This window comes from Paroedura picta, chromosome 6 (assembly GCF_049243985.1).
Source record: "Paroedura picta isolate Pp20150507F chromosome 6, Ppicta_v3.0, whole genome shotgun sequence".
NCBI lineage: Eukaryota > Metazoa > Chordata > Lepidosauria > Squamata > Gekkonidae > Paroedura > Paroedura picta.
This window is the reverse complement of record NC_135374.1, coordinates 98,347,091-98,369,388: the sequence shown is the minus strand read 5'-3', so window position 1 is coordinate 98,369,388 and position 22,298 is coordinate 98,347,091. Positions and strand designations below refer to the sequence as shown.

At 41.5% G+C, this 22,298-nt stretch overlaps 1 protein-coding gene across 1 annotated transcript in view; it reads left to right on the top strand.

The window, feature by feature from the left end:
* Window positions 1-22,298, top strand: part of PCCA (propionyl-CoA carboxylase subunit alpha) — a 279,452-nt gene that overhangs the window by 123,607 nt on the left and 133,547 nt on the right. Inside the window, exons 15-18 of the mRNA XM_077343823.1 lie at window positions 1,765-1,833; window positions 2,424-2,499; window positions 17,949-18,059; window positions 22,141-22,243. Coding sequence (XP_077199938.1) covers window positions 1,765-1,833; window positions 2,424-2,499; window positions 17,949-18,059; window positions 22,141-22,243 — 359 coding nt within the window. The remainder of the gene's footprint in view (window positions 1-1,764; window positions 1,834-2,423; window positions 2,500-17,948; window positions 18,060-22,140; window positions 22,244-22,298) is intronic.

Sequence of the window (22,298 nt, the reverse complement as noted above, 5' to 3'; positions counted from 1 at the left end):
TAAAAGCCTAACAGCCGTTGGGTTGACCTCTTTCTGCCTTGCTGCAGACAGATGAGCTGTTTTATTACAAGGGTTTTCCCCCCCCCAGGTGAAGATTGAAGGGAAGTTTCTTAGCCTTTCCCCCCCTTTTGCTGCCACTCCCAAGCATGGTATTCTGTGTTATCTGCGTTTGGTTTTCCTCCTTCAGATTCCCGAGATGTTAGCAATTTTGACTTGTTTTGCGTGGTTTCCAAAACTTTCAAAACCAATATGTAAACTTAGTCTTAATTAAAAAAAAAAGTTCAACAAATGTTTATTTGAGAATTAGTCACTGAAAAATGCATATGAATAACCTCAGCAATGCTGTGGCGAAAATCACACTGACAGATGAAAACCAATATCAGCAATAATATTAAGTTTTGTTGGCCAAGAGCTATCAGGTTTTTCAAAAGAAATATCCAAGTGTGTCCCCCACCCCACCCCTGCGTTGCAGAACCAGGAATTGAATTGTGGCTATATCCTTATAAAGCAGAGTCGTGGAAAAAGCTGTGTAAACATTACAGCCTCGAGGGAATGCCATCATGAGAAGAAAAATATGCCTCAGATGAGGGTGAGATACAAAAGGAAAGTGTCTCAGACATAAACGCTAGAAGATCAGTACTCCTATACAGCTGATAAGCAGAACCCTATGTCCCCTGCTGGATGTGCTTCAGTTGTACCCCTACTGGAGCCCTTGGATATTGGGTACAGTGGGGCACAGGGGGGGAAATTACACAGCGAGGCCATTTTTGATACATATCAGTTATAGGAATAATTATATGCATGTTTTCATGGTTGTATGGTTTCCGATCTTCTTCCTCATAGTATTTTGTTTTGCCCCAAGTTTTCTTTATACCGCCATGTGATATCTGACATTCTATCCTCCCTTCAATTCCACAGTGATGAAACTGTAATAGTTAATAAATTACTTGATAGCAGGGATCCTGCCCAAACCGCCCGTATTGCAGCATTTTTAGGCAAGGTTTTTAGAATTAATTCCTTGTTTTTAACAAAACTGAGTGCTTGATTTTTTAAAAAAATTTTACTTTGTATCTCCCTACTTGTATTGTTCATTATGCCCGTAAAAGCTTCTGTATCTCTCTGTATCTCTCTATGTGCATTTTTGATTGGTGATTTAATCAGAATTAGCCCACACTGAGAGTTCTAGATTGGAGGATGTCTATGTAAAATCAGTTGTAATTGATTTATTTAAGATATTTATAGCCTTGCTCATAACTGAGGTTCTTGAGGTGTTTTACAAAAATAGAAAAAAAATCAGTAGAAAGGTTAATTCTTAAGTGTAGCAGCGGTGATAAAATTAACTATGATTCTAACTAGTAGACCTAAAGGTAAAGGTAAAGGTATCCCCTGTGCAAGCACCGGGTCATGTCTGACCCTTGGGGTGATGCCCTCTAGCGTTTTCTTGGCAAACTCAATATGGGGTGGTTTGCCAGTACCTTCCCCAGTCATTACCATTTACCCCCCCCCCCCAGCAAGCTGGGTACTCATTTTACCGACCTCAGAAGGATGGAAGGCTGAGTCAACCTTGAACCGGCTGCTGGGATGGAACTCCCAGCCTCATGGGCAGAGCTTTCAGACTGCATGTCTGCTGCCTTACCACTCTGCGCCACAAGAGGCTCTTTAGTAGACCTAGCAGTGTAATTAATTGGGTTCAGTTTACTGATGCAACTCCAAAAGCCAAAAGGCTTTTTACTCTTGGTAAAACTGTCTTTCCTTCTTTAAAAGGTTCGCGTTGACAGCGGCATACAACAAGGAAGTGAAATCAGCATTTACTATGATCCCATGATTTCAAAAGTAAGCTTTTTTTTTTTTAATCCAGTAAAATATAAATTTTGTAAAAGCCTGATAAGAAAGTGTTACAAAGGATAATAATCACGTGAAGAAGCACAGAGAGATTAGTCATGATGCTATATGGAGTTTCTCTTGCTTTATTATTTGATGCTGTAACATTAAGGGGCCATGGACATGACATGTTTCTAGAGCAAAATAGGCAAAGTAATTTATTAGCTTAATAATAAGGCTGGTGTATACTGTCAGATTTCATCATTTGGAAGTAAGTAACTGGACATATGATTTTATGACATCTTGCTTGCTTCATAAAAAGGGACCTGGATATCTCTAAATAGTTTGAACCTTTAAGCTTTGAGAATCATAGTGGTTTGTGGTGGGGGATTGGGTAGAAGAATTGGGATTATTGGGATCTGGTCATAATTCAAGGAGCCCTCCTCCAACTTAAGTAGCTCTTCCTCCAATGGAGGCTGGAGGAAAGCTTTGTACTTCGCTCAAGGGAGTGATAGGATAAGGGTAGAATTCACCCCATTATCTCAAATGACAGCTTGGATTAGTGCTGAATATAATTTATAGATTTTTTTTGTCTTATTTAGCTGATCACCTATGGATCCGATAGAGCTGAAGCTCTGAAACGAATGGAAGAGGCCTTGGACAATTATGTAATAAGAGGTAATTATTAAAGCGTGGCTTGCTGATGTCATATGGACAAAAAAAGCTTAAATGTAATAATTTGCAGTTCAGAGAAACACATGTTAAATTAAGAAAACAAGGGTTTACGCAGCACATCTATTTTGATATAATGAATAAAATGTAGTTAAATTCCAGTCATTTAATTGTAACAAACTGACATTAAGATCCCAGGTCACAAGAGTAGTGCGGCTGGCCTTTTACCACCTTCACCAAGCCAAACTACTAGTGCTCTACTTAGCCCTGGAACACCTGGCCACAGTGATCCATGAGACAGTCACCTCTAGGCTAGACTTCTGCAACTTGCTTAAATTTGATTCGGAAACTGTCTCTCTGCCTACGCCCCTCAAAGAGCCCTGCACTCTGCCACCTCCAACCGGCTAGAGATCTCTGGCCCCAAGGAAGTTCCCTTGACCTCAGGCAGGGCCAGAGCCTTTTCTTTCTTGGCCCCCACCTGGTGGAAGGAGCTCCCTGATGAGATCAGGACTCTGATGGAACTAAAACAGTTCCATATGACCTGCAAAAGGGAACTCCTCCACCAGGCATTTGATTGAGATCATCTGAAACCAAACAACATCTTCAGGGCCCCCAATCCTCCTTCCCTTGAACCCATGTGACAGATCTGACCAACCATGGGCCTGTTAGATTGTTCACTGTTAGAATGTTATTCTTGGTTTATTGTTATTACTATTGTTATCTTTATATATTATAATAATCAGTTAAAGGTATTGTTCTGTTATGTTCTATGTGAACCGCCCTAAGCCTTAGGGAAGGGCGGTACACAAATGCAATAAAATAAATAAATAATAATTTATCTTACAGAGTAAAAATTATATAGTGAGTGTACAACTCCATAGCAGTAGATATTATTATTATTATTATTATTATTATTATTATTATTATTATTATTATTATTATTTAATTTTTAGACCGCCCTTCTCCAAATAGGTCTCAGGGCGGTTTACAACATAAACAGTTAAAACACAATAAAATCCCTATAAAAACCCCAATTATCTGTAATCAAGCTCGATTAGCAGAACAATTTCCTTTTCTCTTGCACCTGAGTCTGGTTCCCTGATTCTTAATCCTGTAGCCCTCCAAAGCTGTTTTGAAGAAGAGTTGGTTTTTATATGCCGCTTTTCTCTAACAGGATTCTCGAAGCAGCTTACAGTCACCTTCCCTTTCCTTTCCCCACAACCCTGTTAGATAGCTGGGGCTGAGAGAGCTCTGGCAGGACTGTTCTGTGAGAACAACACTATGAGGACTGTGACTAACCCAGGGTCACCAAGCTGGCTGCATGTGGAGGGGTGGGGAATCAAACCCAGCTCACCAGATTAGAAGCTGCCGCTCCTAACCACTACACCATGCTGGTTTACACACCACACTGGTCTTTTCATTCCCTCCTAAGCAGCTGCATACAGTGTTTCCTGGGTGTAAGCATTGCCTATAATGTTCCCCCTCCCAAGATACCATTTTGAAAAGCTGGTTGATCTTTTTTCAAGTTAGGTTCTTTTTTTTTTTAGTTTTTTAAAGATTTAAAGATAAGGAAACCTGCAGTTTCTGTAATGTGTTTGTCAATGCATATAATGCATTTGGCTTTGCAGCAATAAGCATGCAATGTATGGGAGGGATATTTTCTGATTAAAATGTTTAAAGAACACAGTTATGATATGGCAAACTGCAGGGGCCATGCTCCAGTGCGGTCACTTGTAAGTGCCTGTGGGTGCTTACTAGGTGCTTACTGAAAGGCTCCTGTACAGAGTGCCAGTCTAAAACACGGTATATATTTTCTTCCTCCTCCAAATTAATTTTGATACATGTTTATTACTCGTTGTGTATTAATAGTAAAGATGGTGGTTTCATAAAATTTAGCAGCAGAGTTTCAACCCCCCCCTTCTTTCCCAAAATAAGTTTTCTGCTTTTGAGTCTACTTTTATCCATTAGAGATGGCTGTGTAATTCTAGCACGGCAGGATTTCCAGTTGCTTGATGTCTTTTCGCCTAACCCCCATTGCTAAACTTCGATAAATCAGTGCATTAAAAGAGAGAAGTGTAGACAGGTTTTTTTTTCTGCTGCTCCACTGCTTGTATGACCTTTTCTTCACAGAAAGTAGTAACTTGAGAGCCTCAGCATATGTGTCCCTCTGTAGAAATCCATCCAGCTGCTGAAAAACCTTGAGACATAGTGAAATTACAACTCTCTTCCCAGTTGCTTTTCTAAATGCAGCTCTTTAATATTTGCTTAGTCCTGTTTTTGTCAGGGTCTGCAATAAACATGAGGTTTAATAGGATCGCTGGTTCCACTGGATCTTTGATAATCTGGGTCTAATGGATGGCTCCGCTCCGCATGAGAGATAATGTTCTGTCCTTCACTAGTGACAAGAATTGCGAAAATAATATCCATCTTTAATGTTGAGTGCCAGCATAACACACACTTGTCTTGATAAGTGTACATGGAGATAGGGCATGGGGCATAGGGCATCCCCTGAGATAGGGCATGGGGAAATTTGATTCATCTGGGACTGCAGTAAGTTACCTTAGGACGAAATGGGGTTCTCACAAGAACATCATGGAGAGCCCATATCCAGCTGGTATTGAGGCAGATGCATTGATTGCTAGTTGAATTCGGGATCTGTTGCGAGGTTTTAATTTTGACATTTTCAGGACATTCGTGGAGCTGCCATAGTGGCAGAGAGAGAGAGAGAGAGAGAGAGAGAGAGAGAGAGAGAGAGAGAGAGACTGACTGACTGACTGACTGACTGACTGACTTTAAACTTATAATTTATTTGGAGATATTAATGGGCCCAATAACCTGAGTTCTTATGGCACACACAGAGAGAGAAGGCCAGCACTTAAACCAGGGATTTCCAACCAAGGGGCTGTGGACCTCCAGGAGCCCGCGGGAGCTCCAGGGGGGGATGCAGCCTTTCCACTCCTGCCTTAATGGACTTGGCCAAAAGCTAGGGAACTGACCACCTCCACCCAGGGGCTCAGGGTATAAAAATTAAAGTGTGTGTGTAGTTGTGCTGTAATATGGGAGGTCTGGGCTGTTTTCTCAGTTCCTCCCCTTCTTTCGAGCCTCCCTGAGGTGGAGCTGCCATAGTGGCAGTAAAGGCAGGAAGAGGGAGCAAAAGGAAGGCAAAGGGTGTGGGAGGTGATGTCACTTCTGGAGTTATGTCACCTCCAGGGAAGTGGCCAGCTGATATCACTTCCTTGGGGGGGGGGGTCCTCAAACCTGAAAGTTTATTTCTGGGGCTCCTCCATGGGCAAAAGGCTGAAAAAGGCTGACTTAAACTGTTAATGTATTTGCAGGTCTGAGAATAATGGTAAGCTCAATATGTTTATAGAACTTTTTGATTGCCTTACTTTCATGAATACAGAATATTTAACCCCGCCCTATTTTTGCCATCCCAGTGTTCCCTTCTCTGCAACTTATCTAGTTGTGACTGTGGTAGCAGGTTTGTATTGTAGGATTCTAAACCGCTCAGGGATATTGAAATGGTTGCATTCCAGGTACAGGGAACCCTGAGATGTGTATTTTCTAGCACACATAAGTACTTAGAATGGATCTTAGATCAGTCCTGTGAGAGGTCCAGAGAGGACCAGTCCTAGACCTCAGACTGAGGAATGAGCAGCCCTGTAGGCCTCAAGGAAGTCTTACAGTTCTCAGGCACCCTCCATGTCATAACATTGTGCTGGGGAAAAATAGAGGGAAAACTGGCCCTAATTGCTGTCAAGAGCCAGAGCTCTAACCAAGCATATGAGGGATGGTTCACTCTGTGAAGCTGAGCAATAGTGAGGCTGCTTTTGAAAGGAGTTGATCCCTTGCCCCATGGTGAAGTGAGTCTGGCCTACCAGAATCAGTTATTGAAACATAAATAGGGATGCCTGTCTTCAGACTAAAGTGATCGGTTTCCGTGGAGAAAATGGCTGCTTTGGAGGGTGGCTTCCATAGCATTATACTCCACTGAGGTTGACTGGGGATCAGTTGTAATCCTGGAACATCTTCAGACACCACAGGTTGCCAATTTTGGGCAATTCCTAAAGATTTGGGGGCAAGGCCTGAGAAGGGACTTCAATTTGAGACTCTTCCAAAGGTGCCATTTCCTCCAGAGAAGCTGATCACTGAAATTTGGCATTCAATTATAATTCCTGAAGAACTCCAGTCCTGACCTGGAGTTTGGCAACCCTATCCAGGTCTAAAGGGAGCAGAAGTAAAGGTGTATGTGCGGGGGAGAGAGACCCTTGGAGGGGGTATATTATCCACGTCAAATTTTGCATTTAGGGATGCCAGTACCCAGGTGGGACCTGGGGATCCTCTGGAATTATAGTTCATCTCACGGCAAGAGAGAACAGTTTCCCTGGAGAAAATGACTGCTTTGGAGTGTGGATTCCATAGCATTATACTCCATTGAGGTTCCTCGCTGCCCTATATCTCACTGGCAACCCTTTGTTGTTGTTAGGTGCGGTTATGTCTGACCCATCGTGACCCCATGGACAATGATCCTCCAGGCCTTCCTGTCCTCTACCATTCCCCTGAGTCCATTTAAGTTTGCCCCTACTGCTTCAGTGACTCCATCCAGCCACCTTGTTCTCTGTCGTCCCCTTCTTCTTTTGCCCTCAATCGCTCCCAGCATTAGGCTCTTCTCCAGGGAGTCCTTATCAAATGCAGAAAATCAACAGATTTCTAAATTTGAGGCTGCATGGCGGAACTGAAATATTAGGGACCCATTGTACTCCTAGTAATGGCTTTGGGACTGCAGAAGGGTTTACATTTCAAAATGGCCACAGATTTCAGATTTGTTTTTCTTGAAAAATATGCTGATAACTTTGTTTCCTTCTCATTTTGGCAGTATAAGTTTTGAGAGGCAAAGCTTAAATTAACTTTGACTCTTGAGATTCATTCCTCTAAAATCCTGTTGGTCTCCAATGTTCTACTGCAGGGTTAGTCAGCCTGTGGTCCTCCAGATGTTCATGGACTACAATTCCCATGAGCCCCTGCCTGCAAATGCTGGAAGAGGCTCATGGGAATTGTAGTCCATGGACATCTGGAGGACCACAGGTTGACTATCCCTGTTCTACTGGACTTGAATCCAGCTGTTATACTGCAGACTAACGTGGCTGCCCTCTGAAACAGATTTTTTTTTAGCAGAAGTTTCACTACTGATCTGGGACGTGTATTAGTGTGTGGATGCAGGTTGTATGAATACAGTGCATGTTAAAAACTTACACACACAGTAGGTTCAGGTTTGTTTCAGGATGTTTACTGAAAAAAACTGAAATAAAATGTTGGAATCAATTCCAATCTAGGCCCAACTCAATAGTAAGAACACTGTCAGTGACAATAGACCTAGAGTGTGATATTCTGAAGTTGTTTACAAACATATAGTTCACAGAATTTGAAAGTGCTTTAGAGGTCATCGTCTTGGCCCATTTTATGACTGTGTTCAAAAACAAGTAGGGAAAAATTTGTACTTTCCCCAACCATGATCAAATACTCCACACAGTGTCTTCATTAGATCTCCTTAGTATATAGATCCCGGGGTAAATCAAAGCAACTTCTCTCTTTCTTTTCCCCTCAAGTCCGTCACAGATGATGGAATAGAAGCTGCACTGAAAACAATTGGGGTGCAGATCAGGAATTATTATTAGAGGGCACATGGAAGAAAAGAACAAGAGGAGACAAAAACAGAAATGTCAAAGAACTGAAACTCAGGGGGCATACGCGGTTAACAGTAGGAACAAAGGAAAAGAGATATAAAGTAAGGCTGAACTCGACCCAGGGTAGATTAAATAGAAACAAAGAGGAGCTGTGGGTAGTGGGAGTGGTGTGGAAAGTACAGGAAAATGTTTTGGGAAAAAACAGCAGGAGAAGGAACTGAAGAGTAACAAATATCATTTATAGAGTTCCTTTAGCAATCTCATTTTGTTCTCCCCTATTGTAATAAATGTATTGGGTGTCCCATTTTTTATCTTTCTATAATTCTCATGTTATTATTTCTTAAGCTTTCAAGAAAGGGAAAGAGGCTCTTCCTGTTTACTGATGAAGGTTCTAATATCTCCCCAGCAACCAGTGAATTGAAATGAGGCAGGGACATTTCCTACTTATTTAGTCTCCAATGCTGGGCTCCAGCATACCCCACGTCTATTTTTGAGTCGTGGCATTTTTCAGTAGCTGTATTGAACTTTATGGCTGGGGGTGGAAGGAAAGCGCACAGCAAGAATATAGTAACTATTTTTGGAGGTCCTTTAAACAGGGCCATGGCTCCAGTAAAAATGTGGACATTCCTGCACTTTAGTAAAAAGTGCCCGCGGAATAGCAAAACGTGATATTATTTCCCCCCCCCTCCGGGCCCTCCTCAACTTTTTGCTGTCTTGCCTTTGTCTGCCTTCTTTTTGCATGTCTTACCCTTCTCACCTGCTGCTGGAAGAGGCTTCTTCCCAACATGCTTCTTCCTGTCAATCAATTCAGGCAACCAATCCCCTTCCTCCATATTCTGGCACAATTTAAAGATCCTGCGATGCCTGCTAATTTTTTTTAAAAAATCATACTTCTTTGTTGCAATGCTTGTGCATATAATAATCGATGCATAGTGCTTTTGAATGCCACCCCTTATGGGATCATGAGTAGGCTTGTGCACAAAAGGCCCAATTTGGCCGCCTTGGCTTCAACATCCATGAAAGTGACTGATGCCAGAAACTATAATGGGAATTTCAATGTTTTCTACCACCAAAGCGGCCGCTTCACTCGCGGCCCGGCTAGCTTCCTGCTGTGAGAGTGGGGGGAAGAGGCAGGCACGGCCTCCGGCATGCCAGCAGCTGCAGCCGCACATGCGCGTTAGCGCCCCCTGCTGGCAAAAACACGCATGCGCATGGCCGGGCTGGCAGCTCTCCCTCAACCCCGGAGGCAGTCCTCAACCGGAAAAAGTTGGGGACCGCTAAGGTAAGGGACATAACTCTGCACAAATTGTGGGCAGGATTGCTGTCACTAATTTACTTGATACGGGAGGAATCTGTCATCTCTTTGCATGCATGCTTATATTTTACACATGTGAAGTGATTGTGGATTTCTGTTGATGAGGAATAAGTAGTATTCTCCTTTTTTAGTATTTTCTGGAGGTATATTTTAAAGCTGAATGCAACAGGAAACCCCCTCCCCCATTTCATTACTAGCTTAATACAATGAAGCATGTATTAAATGTCAGACGTGTACGTTGTTGTTGTTATGTGCGAAGTCGTGTCCGACCCATCGCGACCCCATGGACAATGATCCTCCAGGCCTTTCTGTCCTCTACCATTCCCCGGAGTCCATTTAAGTTTGCACCTACTGCTTCAGTGACTCCATCCAGCCACCTCATTCTCTGTCGTCCCCTTCTTCTTTTGCCCTCGATCGCTCCCAGCATTAGGCTCTTCTCCAGGGAGTCCTTCCTTCTCATGAGGTGGCCAAAATATTTGAGTTTCATCTTCAGGATCTGGCCTTCTAAAGAGCAGTCAGGGCTGATCTCCTCTAGGACTGACCGGTTTGTTCGCCTTGCAGTCCAAGGGACTCGCAAGAGTCTTCTCCAGCACCAGAGTTCAAAAGCCTCAATTCTTTGACGCTCGGCCTTCCTTATGGTCCAACTTTCGCAGCCATACATTGCAACTGGGAAGATCATAGCCTTGACTAAACGCACTTTTGTTGGCAGGGTGATGTCTCTGCTTTTTAGGATGCTGTCTAGATTTGCCATAGCTTTCCTCCCCAGGAGCAAGCGTCTTTTAATTTCTTTGCTGCAGTCCCCATCTGCAGTGATCTTGGAGCCCAGGAAAATAAAATCTGTCACTATCTCCATTTCTTCCCCTTCTATTTGCCAGGAATTGAGAGGGCCGGATGCCATGATCTTTGTTTTCTTGATGTTGAGTTTCAAGCCAACTTTTGCACTCTCCTCCTTCACCCGCATCAACAGGCTCTTTAGTTCCTCTTTACTTTCTGCCATTAGAGTGGTATCATCTGCATATCTGAGGTTGTTGATATTTCTCCCTGCAATCTTGATCCCAATTTGTGACTCCTCTAATCCCGCATTTCTCATGATGTGCTCTGCATACAAGTTAAATAGGCAAGGCGACAGTATACAGCCTTGCCGAACTCCTTTCTCAATTTTGAACCAGTCAGTGATTCCATGTTCAGTTCTCACTGTTGCTTCTTGACCTGCATATAAATTTCTCAAGAGACAAATAAGATGCTCTGGTATTCCCATCTCTTTAAGAACTTGCCACAATTTGTTGTGCTCCACACAATCAAAGGCTTTAGCATAGTCAATGAAGCAGAAGTAGACGTTCTTCTGGTACTCCCTAGCTTTCTCCATGATCCAGCGTATGTTGGCAATTTGATCTCTAGTTCCTCTGCCTCTTCGAAATCCTGCCTGTACTTCTGGAAGTTCTCGGTCCACATATTGCTGGAGCCTAGCTTGTAGGATTTTGAGCATAACTTTGCTAGCATGAGAAATTAGTGCAATGGTGCGGTAGTTTGAACATTCTTTGGCATTGCCCTTCTTTGGGATTGGAATGTAAACTGACCTTTTCCAATCCTGTGGCCATTGTTGAGTTTTCCAAATTTGCTGGCATATTGAGTGTAGCACTTTTACTGCATCGTCCTTTAAGATTTTGAATAGTTCAACTGGAATGCTGTCACTACCACTAGCTTTATTGTTGCTCAGACTTTCTAAGGCCCATTTGACTTCACATTCCAGGATGTCTGGCTCCAGGTCAGTAACTACCCCATTGTGGTCATCAGGGATGTTAAGCTCGCTCTTGTATAGTTCTTCTGTATAATTTTGCCACCTTTGTTTAATCTCTTCTGCTTCTGTGAGGTCCCTACCATTTTGGTCCCTTATCATACCCATCTTTGCATGAAACGTTCTCTTCATATCTCCAATTTTCTTGAAAAGATCTCTGGTCCTCCCCATTCTATTGTTTTCTTCTATTTGTTTGCACTGTTCATTTAAGAAGGCATTCTTATCTCTTCTAGCTTTTCTCTGGAATTCTGCATTCAATTGGGTGTATCTTTCTCTTTCTCCCTTGCCTTTCACTTCCCTTCTCTCCTTAGCTATTTGTAAAGCTTCCTCAGACAGCCATTTTGATTTCTTGCATTTCTTTTTCTTTGGGATGGTTTTAGTTGCTACCTCTTGTACAATGTTGCGAACCTCCGTCCATAGTTCTTCAGGCACTCTGTCTATCAGATCTAATTCCTTAAATCTATTTGTCACCTCCACTGTGTATTCGTCGGGGATATGATTTAGTTCATACCTGAGTGGCCTAGTGCTTTTCCCTACTTTCTTCAATTTAAGCCTAAATTTTGCAACAAGAAGCTCATGATCTGAACCACAATCAGCTCCTGGTCTTGTTTTTATTGACTGGATAGAACTTTTCCATCTTTGGCTGCAGAGCACATAGTCAATCTGATTTCTGTGTTGACCGTCTGGTGATGTCCATGTGTAGAGTCGTCTCTTGGGTTGCTGGAAAAGAGTGTTTGCTATGACCATTGTATTCTCTTGACAAAATTCTACCAGCCTGTGCCCTGCTTCATTTTGTACTCCAAGGCCAAACTTGCCTGTTATCCCGGTTATCTTTTGGCTTCCTACTTTAGCATTCCAATCCCCCATGATGATAAGCACATCATTTTTGGGCGTTGCTTCTAGAAGGTGTTGTAGGGCTTCATAGAACTGATCAACTTCATCCTCTTCAGCAGCAGTGGTTGGGGCGTAGACCTGGATCACTGTGATGTTGAATGGTTTGCCTTGGATTCGAACTGAGATCATTCTGTCATTTGGGGATTGTATCCCAAGACTGCTTTTCCTACTCTCTTATTGATTATGAAGGCTACTCCATTTCTTCTGCGAGATTCTTGTCCACAGTAGTATACCTGATGGTCATCTGAATTAAATTCACCCATTCCTGTCCATTTTAGTTCACTGATTCCTAAAATGTCGATGTTCAGTCTTCTCATTTCTTGTTTAACCACGTCCAGCTTGCCTTGATTCATGGATCTGACTTTCCAGGTTCCTATGGAATAAAAATCTTTACAGCATCGGACTGTCTTTTCGCCACCAGTTACTTCCACAACTGAGCGTCCTTTCGGCTTTGGCCCAGCCGCTTCATTCATTCTGGCGCTACTCGTACTAGCCGTCTGCTCATCCCCAGTAGCATATTGGACACCTTCCGACCTGAGGGGCTCATCTTCCAGCGTCATATCGTTATGCCTATTGGAACTGTCCATAGAGTTTTCATGGCAAAGATACTGGAGTGGTTTGCCATTTCCTTCTCCAGTGGATCACCTTTTGTCAGAGCTCTCAGCTATGACCTGTCCGTCTTGGGTGGCCCTGCACGGCATAGCTCATAGCTTCACTGAACTACGCAAGCCCCCTTGCCACAACAAGGCAGCGATCCTTGAAGGGGGCAGACGTGTACAGTGCATTTTAAAAGATAGTCTTGCACACTAACGGTGCTCAATTATCATTACGCAGGTTAAATCTCTCATAAAAATGAATGCAATGCTTTTCCAACTAATAACTACGCAAATAAAGTTCTTTCCATCCCACTTAACACAATTAAAATTCTCAGCAAGTTAAATATATTGAATTGTTTATCTGTGGAGAGACATGTAGGACACCAATTAAGTTTACATGGATAAATGCAGATTTGTGTTTTGTGAATGTCAAGTTGACAGAAGCTTAATAGTGTAAAAAGGGCTAATCAACACGGAATATGTTTAGTGTCAGTAAATATTTATTCTGAAGAATGTTTCCCATGAATGATGAGCTACAACAGCTTACTGAGTTGTACTAATTAAAGTCTATGATTTGTAGATTGCTGTGATCATACAATTTCTGTATAATTTTATAATACATGATATTGATACACTTTTTGATGAAAGAAGACAGGTTGGTAAGTCTGTGCAGGTTTTCCCTCCAAAATATTAAAAGAGTAAGTATAATTTTTACTGTGATTCAAAGTACTCAGATTCTGTACTAGGGAATGAAAGTCCATCTTCTTGCAGGTTACATTGGCTGGGAAGACTAGCTTGCTTTTTTTTTTTTTTTTTAAATAACTGGGCTGAAGATGTTGTGTTGGCTACTAAAATCTTGCCTTCGGTCCAGCATACAGTTACTCTGGAAATGTGGTGCATTGGTAGGATGTTGAACTGATGCACAGGTTCTAACTTGCCATGGGATAAATGAGTACCAAACCTGCAAACCTGGCTAAAAAGGCAAATGGGATTTTAGGCTGTATCGAACAAGTATTGAGTCCAGATCACAGGAGGTGAGGGTACCGCTTTACTCTGCTCTGGTTTGGCCTCACTTGGAGTACTGTGTTCAGTTTTGGGCAGTACAGTTGGAGAGGGATGTAGATAAACTGGAGTGTGTCCAGAGAAGGGCAACAAAGATGGTGAGGGGTTTGGAGACCAAGATGTATGAAGAAAGGTTGGGGGAGCTTGGTCTGTTTAGCCTGGAGAAGAGACTACAGTGCGGGGATTTGATAACCATCTTCAAGTATTTAAAAGGGTGCCATATAGAGGATGGAGCAGAGTTTTTCTCTCTTGCCCCAGAGGGACAGACCAGAACCAATCGGATGAAATTAATTCAAAAGAAATTCCATCTAAACATCCGGAAGAAGTTCCTGACATTTGGAGCGGCTTCTCAGTGGAACAGGCTTCCTTGGGAGGTGGTGGGTTCTCCATCTTTGGGAATTTTTAAACAGAGGCTGAACAGCCATCTGACGGGGAGGCTGATTCTGTGAATGTTCAAGGGGGTGGCAGGTTACAGTGGATGAGCAATAGGGTTGTGAGTGTCCTGCATAGTGCAGGGGGTTGGACTAGATGACCCAGGATGTCCCTTCCAACTCTGTTATTCTATGATTCTATGATTTTATGACAGTTAGCAAGCAGGCAGGAGGGAATTGGAGGAGGATATTGCCCCATTTTTTTTAATGCCCAGCCACCGCTTTGTGCATTATACTTTTCATATTGGGGATAGAAAAGGAACTCTGTAGCCCTGGGCTATAGCAATTGTGAAGTAGTGCTAGGTTGCTGTGGTTCAGAGCTATGGGAAGCTTTTCATTTAGACCGGGAGATCACGCACTGTAGTGGTAAAGGAAATCTCTCAACGGTTTATCTCCTTCTTCCCTAGCGATTCCTTGAAAGCTCTCAACTTGTAGACAGTCTGTTGGAGGTGGGGGAGGTTCAGCTTGCTTTGTAAACTGAAACACTTTCCTGCCTGGTCACCTGGAAGAGATTTACTCACCACAGGAATCCAGTGGAGAAGTTGTGTTACACTGAGTAGTGTGTTAGATTTCTGACCAGAGCTGTGCTTCAATCTCTCCTTAGCCTTCTGTCTCATTAGGTATCCTTGGACTGGTCACTGCCTCAGCCTAACCTACCTCACAGAAATGTTGTAAGGATAAAATAGGAAAATCCCGTTTCACTGGGTTGCATTGAGGTCTTTTTGAGGACAGGCAGGGTGCAAAGTTGCTATTGATAATTGTAGCTGGTGGTAGTGTTTTAGAAACTTTAAGAAAAGGACTACCTCAGAGGGATACATTTTGTAAAAAAAAAAATCTCCAGATGTTTGGGGCATTGCTTTTTAAAAAAATCTCCACAGATTATTTAAATGCAATGTTGGCATTTTCATTTATTTCTAATTAATTAATTAATTTTATATGTTTTATTTGCCTTTTCTGTTCTGTGTAGCACACTAGAATAAAACATTTGCTGACCACGTTGGCCTTGACATATTTCTTCTCCTGGTGCACAGAGTACCAAATCTGCAGCATTAGTCTTGTTTTCTGTTAGCCATCTTTTTTTCATCGTGAATCAAACCCAGACCAAACCAGAGGTGATTATTCTTCAGGTTTGGAGGCTTTGGTTTCGGTTGCTTGGATTACAAAGTGTGATTCCCACCCCCAACCCACCCCCTTAAGTTGGTGCAGAAGGAAATATCATTGTGGGATGGATGTAATATATAGTTCAGTGTGCAGGCAGGCTGGCCTCTGTTTGATCCTGTGAGAATGTGGGGTTAATGTCTGGCTGGTGTTTTGGAAGCAGCAGGTTGCCTGGAGTAAACTCCTCTAGGGGTCCAGATTTCTGTAGCCTCATAGTTATCCACACACATGGGGGATACCTTGTGAACTTTCACCGAGGTCATGGTAAATAGCAAATCATACTTTGAAATTTTTTATGCCTGGGGGTACTAGAAATCTTGTCATTGAGGTTGTAGCACTACAGTTATTAATGTTCTTAAAAAGTTAAGTTGGCTTTTGTTTGATTTTAGAGAGAGTTCAAGATAGTCTTATAGGTCCTTGCAACAGTGGGAAAATACATGGCTTAGAGCGCTAATTTACATATGCAAAGCGTCGCCTTGATACCGCTGTCTGAATGCCATGTGCTCCCTCTTCTCTTTGAACTCTACAAAGGCTGACAGGAGTCTCTGATCGCAGGAGTTTTGCTTGTAGTTCGGGTTGAATTAAAATGCTATTTGATTTTGGCTCTTGAGGGTAGTCAGTAAACATAAACAGACCAATGTCTAGTGATCAATTATCACCTCATTTGGGGCTGTATAATATTGGGAGTCCCCAACCTTATTGAGCCTGAGGGCCCTTTTGAAATTCTGACACCGAGTGGTGGATGTAGCCAAAAGACGAAGAAGCGTTGGTTCTTATATGCTGCTTTTCTCTACCTGAAGGAGTCTCAAAGCAGCTTACATTCGCCTTCCTTTTCCTTTCCCCGCAACAGACACCCTGTGAGGTGGGTGAGGCTGACAGAGCCCTGATATTACAGCTCAGTCAGAACGGTTTTATCAGTGCTGTGGCGAGCCCAAGGTCACCCAGCTGGCTGCAGAATCGAACGCGGCTCGCAAGATTAGAAGTCCGCACTCCTAACCACTACACCAAGCTGGCTCTCCCAACTGGAAGTACAGCCAGTCACAAAATGACTGCACAGCTTAAGTGGCACAGTGAGGATCCTTGGGCTGTGGCCAAAGCAGCATTACAAAAAAAAAAAAAGTTTACTCAGCCAAGCAAATCTTCAGCAACCAATCATAATCCTTGTTGGGTAAAAGCTCCACATAGCTCCCCATTTTCTAAAAAAACACCTAGTGGCACAAGGAGAGGCCTCAGCGGGCACTGTAAAGCTCAGAAGTACCATATTGGGAACTCCTGGCAAAGCAATTCAGGACAGCAAAATATTTCATCTGGTTTTTCATTACGGTAATATTGTAAACTGGAGGCCCTTGAGAAATTGCAAGGGAAGGGGGGGGTTGGATGATTTATTTGCCACCACATTCTTCCATCCTTCCAAGATTCTCTAAATTTCCAGGGACTGAAACAGACCTATTTCCTTATATCACCCTTTCCCCTTTAAATGGCACGTTTGCTGTCCTTAACCTTTTGGAGGTTTTATTTGATCAAACCATTTAGGGTGGTGGTGTTTTATTTTCATTTGTTTAATTCACAAAGCCATATTTTTCAGCATCCCTGGCAGCTCTGCCAGAGACCCTTGGCTTTCATTATGCTCATAAGGCCAGAAAGTTTATTTATTATTTGTACTCACTCAGGTATGTGAGAATGTGTGTGTGCGTGTGTATAAGTACATTTGCACTAATTTTGTTACAGACTTTTTTTTGGGGGGGGTTGTGTGTGGCCTTTCTTGTTCATAAGCCAAAAGTATTCAAAAATTATTTCTTCGTTTCTTTGTTTCACTGAATTATGGATTCACTGTATTATGTTCAGTTAAAAAATCAGTGGTTCAGTGGGTACTGTGGCTCCCACCAGAGCGTTCTCTGGCATTCATTAACTTACCCCCAAAGCATCTGTTCTCCCAAAGAGCTGATCTAGGAAGTAGTCTTTAATCAGTAGTAATATCTAGTCTTCCTCTTTATGCTAAGAGGGGCTTGGTTCCGAGTAAACAAAAAGCTAAAACATTTTCACTATTGCGGAAAGTGTAGTCTTTGAACGGTTTCTTAAGTCTTTGAATTGTTTCCACATACAAGCAGGAAGATGTCCGTATTTTGTTCAGAAGTGAAAGAACAGAAAAAGAGTGTCAGTTTTGACCTTGAAAATGTTTCTCTTCTCTGTCCCGTGGAAGTTTCTAGTGATATTGTCTCTGTTAAAGGAAAACACTGTGTGTTGTGAAGGTTGACTATGTATGCCTCACTTGAGGTTTCTCGTGTTTGATTATGCTGAACTGACTTTCACAATGAATGATTGTGTCGTGCTATAAAATATCATTTATTCAGATGTTTTACATCTGGGTCTTTCTGTACTTGAGTGCTTCTAGCTTTCCCCCCACCCGAGGCACCAGTCCCTCTAAAAGTATCTGCCTAGCATGTCTATTTTGTTCTAGGTTTCCTTGTCTCTTCCAGGACTTAATCGGGTAACCTGACTTAAACATTATTTTACTTTTAGGTGTGGCCCATAATATTTCCTTACTACGGGAAGTGATAATCCATCCACGCTTTGTCCAGGGAGATATCAGTACTAAGTTTCTGCCTGATGTATATCCGGATGGCTTTAAAGGTTAGTTCTCAATGGAAATGTTATTTCTGATTAGAAATGTGCATGAGATTTTCATTTCTCTGTGCTACTGAAATAATGTTATATCTTTGAAAAAATAAAGGAGTTGTAAAACCGTAACAATGATTATTCTCAATTTTAAGAACAGCTAAAAAACAAGTTGGTTCTTCGTTGTCAGAGATTGAGCAGTTAAACTCTAGAGAGAAACTGGCTTTAAGGCAATATGTCTCTGGCAGTTTTGATGCTAAATGTTTACATTGATTCATCTACTTATTAGGCTTCTGCAACTTCTTCCAAATGCCTGTCTAACATGTTATGGTGGTTATAAAGTCAGCCTAGGATCTCTGAGTCCCAGGTTTGAATCCCCACTTCCTCACATGGAAGCTTGATAGGTGACCTTGAACTGGCCGTACACTCTCAGCCTAACCCTCCCTCACAGGGTTGTTGTAAGGCACTTGGAGAAAATTGGCGCTTAAATGAAGTAAATAAATAAATAATAAATCTCATATCTTGTGATTCTGCATTGATGCAGCTGTTGGTACAACCCAACATAAGCTACCAAACACTCGTGGGAAGCCTCAAATGAGTAGCCGTGTTGGTCTGAAGTAGCACAATAAAATCAGAGTCTAGTAGCACCTTTAAGACCAACAAAGATTTATTCAAGGCGTGAGCTTTTGAGTGCAAGCTCTCTTCCTCAGACTATCCCACTCGCATGATGGTCAGTTCATAGTCTGAGGAAGAGCGCTTGCACTCGAAAGCTCACGCCTTGAATAAATCTTTGTTGGTCTTAAAGGTGCCACTGGACTTTGATTTTATGGTGGGAAGTAGGGCAATATTCATGGGGGATCAGTTGCTAATATCACTGAACTGCGAAATCTACAAATACGGGAAGCAAAGTTCTGCTGCTTCCAATTAGCAAAGTAACCAATTTCCCCCCACTGAATTTATCAACTATGTGATAATTATGATGACGGCACAGTGAGGGTATAAGCAGACCAGAGACATGATCGGACTCCATGAATAAGTGACAATGTGAGTCATCAATTCATATATGGCCATAGTCTGCTACAGGTTGTACAAATCAGCTCTGTTGTGGAGAGATGTCCAGAGACACACTGCAGAAGTTTTTCTTCCCTTACAGCATATCTGCAAAATTAAAAACTGAGCTATTATTTAGCTGATAGAGAGGTGCTGAGAATCAAAAGAACATTCCTAACTTTTTATTTACAGTTTAATTAGAGCAATTGTGCATGCTAGCAGAATGAAGGGATAACTTTTTGAGGAGATGGCTTTGAATCTGTGATATGATTATGTCAGATTTTGAAATGAAAGTGGCAGTAGCTTGACAACATTAATTAGATATATAGCACTTTATAAAACACTTTCATGTGTCTTCAGTTGCTTTACCTTTCTACAGTATAATGAATAGAACATCTTGCAGTACAAATGTAAATAATGGTCGTTTTTGAATTTCTTGAACGTATTATCCTTGTGTCTTCCTTTAGTATTGTGCTGCTTATTTCATATATATGAACACTATACGGCTCTTTTACTTATATATAGTATGATCAGATGAGATAATAGTTTACATCTGAAATCTTGTAAGGTATTGCGTGATCCTAATCTATGTTCTACTGGTATGTTTTTGGGAAACTTGCTAGATTTTGCAAAACAAATTTAGAAGGCATTAATTATTTTAAATAATTGTTACGTCGTTAATAAATTGAATAATACTTTAAAATCAGCAAATCCAACCAAGAATAAGAATAAGTTTACTCAACAAAAGAAATAGCCACAGTGGTAATAACAATTTTCTCCTGATAATTTACAAAAAAACATTAATCCCAATGATAACAATGGACATTTTTATATAGAGGAAAATGTAGTCAACTTAATATATAATTGGCAATATGCAATGATTGGAAAAAAAGTAATACCACTTTAATAAAATGTTTATAATTTCAGAACATCTTTAGAAATGTCTAAAAGGGTTAAAAACTCCTGTTTCAGCGTATAAATCTGAAGGCTCGTTTATATAACAATAAAAGCCACAGCTGCAAGTTTAAAATGATTTTCACCACCAGATCATATGGAAACAATATGGTGTCAGACATTGGATGAACAGAAACGTCACCTATGATTTCCATAATCATGACTCTAATGTTCTTGCCAGTGTTAATGTGGGAATCATTGTCTACCTGAGTTGACTGTGTTTCCAGTTCACATGCTATTTCCTTTCTGCAGTTGTACATACAGGGATGGTCAGGTGGAGAAAAGATTATGTGAACAGGTCCTGAGATCCTTAAATTTAGATCAAGAATGGGAATGAGAGGAGAAAGGAGAATATGGAAAGCCAAAGCTCTGTACCCAACAAGTTCTATGCAAGTAAAATCCTATTTAAATAAGTGGAACTGTGCTGTCAATTTCTGAGAAACTATTTTCCTTGGGAGAAAAAATCAGCTTAGGAACTCTTAAGATCAGCCATTCCTTTCATGTTCCAAAACAGGATGCCTGAAAATGATAATTTTACTAATGGGCTTGATTAAGACAAAGTCCCCATGTGTTACAGAAGAATAAGATTTTTAAATTCAGGGATCAATAAAGTAAACATTTTTAACAACTTCATTCTAAGAAATATCCTGACAGATTTCCTATTAACCTCAGCTGGCAACTTTTAATTAAATTTTTACTTGGAGTGGAGTACTTGACACATGTTCAGGCTAATTTTCTTCTGTATATGTTCCTCACATGTCAGCTTTCATCAACAGAAAGCAGCTTTTTGGAAAAAGGCATTCTCTTTTTGTGTTTTACATACTTTCGTGAAGGCATCCATGTTCCTATATTACATACTTCCTGAACTCAGTAGTAAGATCCCAGTCTCACAGCATTGCAGTGGGTGAAGGCTAGAAAATTTTGCCTTAACGGCTTTCCTTTCTAGAATGCCAAGCAAAATATCACTAATTGTATTGGTCTTGGCTTGGGAGAAGAACAGATAAGCTATTGTAGACTTTTCTTCTCGAGCTGATTGATCTCACCACTGTTGCACAAAGGTTGTATATTTCAGGAGTATGGCCAATGGAAAGCCTACAGACAGTAATGCTTAGAGAGTCGGTCTGGGACCTTGGGTGATGAGGCTCAAATTCCCTGCTCAGCCATGGAAGCCTGCCAGGTGACCTTGGGCCCCTCAAAATCTCTCAGCCCAATTTACTCTCACAAGGATGTTGTTAGGATTAAGTGGAGGAGGGAGGGAATGGTATAAAATGTCACTTTGGGTCCCCGATTAGGGAGAAAAGTGTATATGTATATAAAAATATTCAGGTGATTTTTCTTGCTCCCTGTGACTTCCTCCAAGTCAGGCCAAAAGACTAGCAATTTGCTGGCACAATACAGGTTTCAGAGGCTGTTTCGCTTGAACAGCACCGCTTCTGGCATCTGTTTGCATAAGGTAGTTGTCCATACTGTCCATACCCAAAACAACACAGGAGAGGTTTGGATGCTACTTTTGCTCTGTCTAGCATCCCTCTGCACAAAAGGTAACAATGCACTCCAGAAACTTTTTGTGACAGTACGTGAGCCTCTTTATGTGACTCCCTTCACCAGTCCTCTGGATTGGGTCCTGAACAACTGCTTGGACATATGGTCTCCCACTGTGAACAAGTTGGCCACCCTTGCTTTAGGAAATGAAGAACTGAAACACATGCTGTTCGAGTGAATTCAAATGCCCACAAGAATTTGCTGCCAGAATGAGTCACAGTATGTTATATGATACTGTAGTTTCATTTCATTTGTTCCATTTTTGGATTGTTTTTAGTGAAAACGGACAGTGTTAGCTGAAAGTATCAAATCATTTCTGAATTTCGGATTCTGAAATTCCATTATGTGGGCTACATTGCAGAGTTTTTCTTTAGGTTGAATGAGCTACTGATTGAGTTTCTGGTGGGATTTTAAATATTAATTTGAACAGAAGGAGTGGAGAGATTGGGCAATGAGAGGTAACAAGAGCAAGGAAAATAGTGAATTAACAAGTAAAGTACTTCCTTTGTTGATGTTTCAGATACATATAACTTTTTTTTTTTTAATCCAGGACACCAGTTGACAGATTCAGAAAAAAGAGAGCTCTTAGTAACAGCAGCGTCTTTGTATGTGGCTGAACAACTTAGAGCACGGAGATTTCTAGGGACCCCAAGGTAAGCTTGTTAGAAAATTACATGTTTTGAACTCTTTAATTAATGGCATCTTTAC